General features: G+C 39.0%; 1 protein-coding gene across 3 annotated transcripts in view; it reads left to right on the top strand.

The window, feature by feature from the left end:
* Positions 1–885: 885 nt before the first annotated feature.
* Topaz1 (testis and ovary specific TOPAZ 1) overlaps positions 886–6000 on the top strand; it is a 68660-nt gene continuing 63545 nt past the window's right edge. For 2 of the 3 annotated variants that reach the window (XM_078038010.1, XM_040290104.2), the window contains exons 1-2: positions 887–1554; positions 1993–4504. In XM_078038010.1, coding sequence (XP_077894136.1) covers positions 1074–1554; positions 1993–4504 — 2993 coding nt within the window. In that variant the 5' untranslated portion in view covers positions 887–1073. Of the gene's footprint in view, positions 1555–1992; positions 4505–6000 lie in introns of all 3 variants that reach the window. The other variant, XM_078038011.1, reaches the window with a different exon arrangement.

Genomic DNA, 6000 nt, shown 5'->3' with positions numbered 1-6000 from the left:
GCTGGGGTTGTGGCTCAGAGGAAGAATGCTCGCCTATCATGCATGAGGCACTGGGTTTGATCCTCAGCACCACATAAATGTAAAATAAAGATATTGTGTCCACCTAAAACTTAAGAATAAATACTTTTTAAAAAGTACACATAAGGAATTGGTATGAACATACTTTATACACAAAGATATAAAAAATTGTGCTCTATATGTGTAATAAGAATTGTAATGCATTCCACTGTCGTGTATTTAAAAAAAAATTAAAATCAATTCAATAAAAAAATGGAATTTAAATGAATGTGGAAATTGAGGCTTCTGCCACAGTGGGGTGAGGAGTCAATTAAACATCTATTGGACCAAATTAGCATTCAAAATAATGCTCTATAGACATGCAAACACTTACCTACTACCTATAGAGTTTGTTCAAGTTACTCTCCAAGAATCATTGAAAAGCTTGACTTCTCTGCATAATTTTCCATCCAAATACAAAATTTCCCCTATGTCAGTAAGACAAAACTGGTAAAATTACCCAGGGGCCACATCAGATAGGATCACAAATAACACTAAGGAGTCTGTACTTCTGTTAGCCCAGTCTTTGAGCAAAAGATCTTTGAGTTTGACAAATGGCCCAAGCTAGGGAATGTCATGTTCCCCTCTCATTTGGAGAGACATGGTTCCTGGCTTAAACGTTGGGCAGATGGTGGGTACCCACACAAGGAACAACCTCGAGTGGAAAGACAAGTTGTTTTCACATTTGAGTAGGAGGTGCCTCTAGAACATCCAGGTGTATTTATGAACAGGAAGTTGGAAAGGTCCCAAAGGACAAGGCGTGCAGTTCATGTGTTTCTGAAACCAGCCAAGGCATGAGCAGCAGCCTCTGAGCCTAGAACTGTCCCAGCTGTCCTGATCTCCTGAAGATGCGAAGCAGCTGGTGGGAATCCACATAGCCCCCAGCGCAGGAACGCCACTGTCAAGGCCGCAGTCACACTGGGGCGCCGCGAGGAGTCCCCCTAATAAGAGATTCTTAAGCAGGATTCGCGCGAGGGAGCCAGTTGAACCTACCCCATCAACCAGCTGGGCCCCACATGCTACTTCCGCTTCCGGCCACAGACTTTTGGTGCCGCTTCCGCTTCCGACACGCGGGACAGTGCGGGGAGGCGAGCGGCGAAAGCAGCCCTCGCTTGGCGGGTGGGCTCCTGCTAGCGCAGCCGGCCAGCAAGGCCCCCGGCGTGCGGATGCGGCGGCCGCCGCCCCGAGGCCCCACGACGGCCCCAGGACGTGAAGGCGAAGCACGAGGCCCGAGAAAGCGAGGCCGTGGGCTCGGCGAGGCAGGAGGCTGCGGCCTTGAGACCAGGGGGCGCGAGGAGAGCAGGCAGAGGAGGAGAATGGTGGCCCGGGCCTCTGGGAGAGCAGAGGCGGAAAATGACCAGACCGGGGAGGCTTCCAGGGCTGGTAAGGCTGGGAGGCGGCGAGCAGAAGGACCGCGGTGCCCCGTGGGCCCGTTGGACAGTCAGGACATCGAAGCAGTGAAGGAGGCGGAGCTCCCCTTGCAGTCTGGAAGACCTGGTAAGAAAGCTCTCCGAGTTCACTCTCTCTCCATCCTCTTTACCTGGGCCTGCTCCATCTTTATTACTAGTCTTCATTTTTCATCCGCGTGGTGTTTTCCAATGCACATGGTTAACCAAGAAGGGTGGGGGGAAAGATTTTTTTTTTCTTAAAGACGTTTGCCCTTGATTTAGAATTACTGTAGAATGGCTCTGCTAGTGGTCCATTTTTGACTAATGTGAAATGATAGGAGTTTTTCCAACTGCCTTAGAATTCATACAGGTTTATATGTAAATCCTTAACAGAAATTAGGTCTTTTTCATTTTTAAGTGCATATTTCCATATACTATTCATGGAAATAAAAAATGGACGGCTTCACAATTATTTAGGTAAAGTTGTATTACTCTTTCCTCCTCATTGTAAAATGTTTTCTGGTATGTTTTTTGTTGTTTTGATCAGCCAAGGAAAAAAGAAAAGTTACCGAAGCCTCGAGTGATGATTCACAGCCAGGGATTGACCTGGTAAGAAAGGAATCATTAACCAGTTCGGAATCTTTCCAAACAGTGGAATGCAGTGAATTTCAAAATATGGCTTTGTTGCAGTCTTTGGCTAAGGAAGGTTTGGTAGAAAGTAGTAAAAGAAGAATTCAAATTAAAAAACATAAAAGTTTAGAAAGCCCACCTCTCAAAATAACAGAAAATGAGGCTACACAAAATATTAAGGTTGAATTCCAAGATGAACTGTACAAGAGTACTTCAGAATATTCTTGTAACAGCTTGTCACCTGGAGTAGAAAATAATCTTATTTTAAAATTACATGAGTGCAATTGTTTTCCCCATTCCAAGGATTGTTATAGTGAAAACAACTTTGCACTTAAACCTGATGGTGGATGTATACATGTAGCAGAAAATTCTTCGAAGAAAGAGAACCTTAATTTCAAGGATTGTTGTAATGAAAACAACTTTGCATATAAACCTGATGATGGATGTATACATGTAGCAGAAAATTTCTCGAAGTCAAAGAAAGAAAACCTTAGGAATCCTTCAGAAAAAAGTGACGCAAATAGTATTCCTACTCTCTTACAAACTGAAGAAAACTTAATGGGAGTAAATAACTTACTGCTTGAAGAAAGTGATTTATACCAAAGTAAAAATAATGGTTTTCAAAGTGAAAAAAATAAATATTTGTCAGAGGAGAGCGATGGTGGCAGAAAACCCAGAAAAAAGATGAAATTGTTTGATAAAGAAGAACCAGTTAGTGAGATGGATTTCTCTAATATGTCTAACAAGTCTGAGTTGATATTGCAAGAAAACCAAATGAGTACAGATGGGAAAGAAGCAGAGACATTAGAGGCAAGCAAAAGTCCTTTAAAAGGACTTAATATACTCTCTCCAATGGATCATTTATTAAGTCTGCCAGAAACTGCAGGAAGAAAACCAAGTCCTGGACATCATGTAAATGCTATGTTTCAGAAAATTCTTGAACCATTTTTGAAAGAAGAAACAATGCCTACCTTAGAGTCCTTAAATTATAAAAACATGGAACCCAAAGAGTATTTTAAATCAATGACAGGCTCTCTAGTGATATTGCCTAGTGATGGCCGTGATACCGAAAAGAGATCTTCTCGGGAAGATTTGAGAGACGAAGGTGAAGAATCAAAGGTAAGCTGTCGCAGAACAACACCAATGACTGGTAAAAGAATTTGGCCTTATTATTCATGTGCTAGAATATCTGCCCAGTGTTGGAAAAAGGCTTCCTTGCCAGACTCAAATTACTTATTTCCTAGGTCTCAGGAAAATTTTGGGCAAGATGATTTTCTTAAACAACAAACAACAAACCAAACTCACTTAACTGACTCCAAATTTTTGTTACAAAATTCCTTACCAGAAAAAAAAATTGAATCCTCAACTAAAGAAAAACTAGATTCTAATTTAAATTGTTTGTCTTCAGTTTTAGAACCTACTTTGGTTATAAAGGAACCTATAATCAAGAATGATAAAAGGATAAAGTCAGAGGAACTGAGCAGAGATGGGTCAGAGGTAGTTTCTAATACTACTGAAGATACTCAGTTAACTAATGTGATTCAAAGCTTAACAGGAAATAAAAAAAGAGGAAATTTAACAAAACCTAATTTGACAATGGCTTCCCAGGATGGCCAGGAAGTAAATAACTCTGCAAGCAAAACTATCCATCGCAAAGCTTGCATTACTAAGCAAACACTTGTGGTTCCAGACTTGGTTAAAATATTAAACACGGGACGGCTGACTAATTTTAAAATTCCTTTACTTAAGAATAAGACAGAAAAAAGAAAAATAAATGCCAAGTCTTCAGAGAGAGAAGCTTACAGTCCCCTAAAACTTCTTGACAATTTATCTGACTCAGAGGTAAAACAAAATAGGAATAAAAATGTCTCCACAGCAACTTCAGAACGTCAGTCTTTGGGTATACAAAATGGTGTGACTCCAGGGCAAGCTAATTCTGACTCATTCTACAATAAGAATCCCTGTAGTATTTCTCCAAGCTTTACGAAGCAAGGTGATGATGATAAACCATCCAATTATATTTCTGAACTAGGCAATATTGTTTCCAATAAGGAACCTGTTTCTTTCATGATTGAAAATAATACTTTTTCTTGTGGTCCTGGGTTTATAGAGGAAAGTTCCTTCTGCTCTAAGGATCAAGAAGTATTTGAACCAATTTCCTCTGAAATTAGTGGTAGAAAAATGACTAAGAGCATTTCAAAAATCGAAGTGGAGTTTCCAGATATTCTTAAGGCTTATGAAGATGATGTTCTCTTAATTGATGTAATTCAAGATGACCCAGACCTCTTTGGAGTCTCCAATGAAGGGGAGCTCTCATCTGCCTCAGAGATCCCCAAGATAAGCCAGGAGCCCAGTGTTGCAGAACAGCACCACTCAGCAGACTCCAAGCACATGGAACTTCCAGAAAAAAACGAATTGGGTGATTTGAGGTATGCATGTTCACATGTGCCTTTTGGTGCAGATCATTGGGGATTTCAGAAGCGCACTCTGCTTAGATGTCACTGATATTCAGTGATCATTGAATAAATAACAGTTATTAAATAAATGTAATATATCACTGCTGACACCTGGAAATGCCATGTGCTAAAATTTGAGTTCAAGTAATGGATGGTATATTATATATCTTGGAAAACATGGAGCAGATCAGCTTTTAAAATCTTAAATGATGGTTTTTATAAAGTGGCTTTTGAAATTAGAGTCTTAAAACATCAGTCGTTTTTGGTTTTGCTTGTCTTTTTGTGGCTGGAGGGTGGACCCATGGTGCTCTACCACTGAGATATGTCCCCAGCCCCTTTTTTTTTTTTTTTTTTTTCGACACAGCATCTTACTAAGATATCCATGCTACTCAAACTTGTAATCCTACTTCAGTCTCCTGAGCAGCTGGGATTACAGGTGTGCCATGCCAGGCTTGTATATTCTTTAAAATTAAAATTTTATCTGCACGTTTATAATAATCAAATTACTTAAGATTGGTGCTGTGTATCTTAACCCATTTTCTGTGACTTCCTTGTTAGATTAACAAATTCATTTTTCCAAAGAATAGATGCTGTAGAAATTTGAGGCAATTAGATATTGAAAGTAGAATCAAATTTAGTTTTCAGAACATAATTTTTTTTCATGGTCTTTTAAAGTGACAGTTTTAAGTTGACCTATTTGGGGAGCAAAAATGATAAGTTTGCCTAGGGCAACATGAATTAAGTAGTAACCTTCATGCTTAAGAACTTAAGTTTTGGCCAACCAAAATATATAATTTCATTTTACTAAACTATTATTGTTCAAGCTCTTTTTTTATATCTGTATTTTATAGTGCTTGAATATTAGAATGTTTATGAACAGATTCAGAAGGAAATATGAAAACATTTCACTAAAATTTAATGCCACATGACTTAAATTTCTCATTTTTATAAAATTTTAGTTACATTGGAGAAATTTATGTTCTTGGGACTTGCAAGAGTTGAAGCTTAGATATGACTCAGTGGTACCAGTGGTAGAGTGCTTGCATAACATGTACGAGGCCCTGGGTTCAGTCTCCAACAATACACACACACACACACAAACAGAATATTTTCTGTGTGCCAAATGGAAGACCAAGACCTTTGTTTTTAACTGTGAAATGAAATTGGGATGGCAATCTTGCCCACTTTAAGGATCAGGACTTCATTGTTCTAGAGTCACACTGCTAGTAGAAAAACAATCTGAATTTGAGCCAATGCTTCAGTCTAAAACTAGTGGTTAAGACCTTTACCTTCATAATCTAAGGATTTTAAATCTTTCCATGCTACAGAAATAGCTGTTAAGCAAATTATTTAACCTTATCATTTAAAAGAAAACATTTCCCTTAGAGTTTTGAGGATTAAATCAAAGAGTGAATGAAAAAGGTTTTAACATAGCTTTAAGCAATAAGAGCATAAAGTTTTGTTGTTGT

This window comes from Ictidomys tridecemlineatus, chromosome 2 (genome assembly GCF_052094955.1).
Source record: "Ictidomys tridecemlineatus isolate mIctTri1 chromosome 2, mIctTri1.hap1, whole genome shotgun sequence".
Taxonomy (NCBI): Eukaryota; Metazoa; Chordata; class Mammalia; order Rodentia; family Sciuridae; genus Ictidomys; species Ictidomys tridecemlineatus.
Note: the sequence above shows the minus strand (reverse complement) of the source record. Positions and strands in the feature narration are given on the sequence as shown.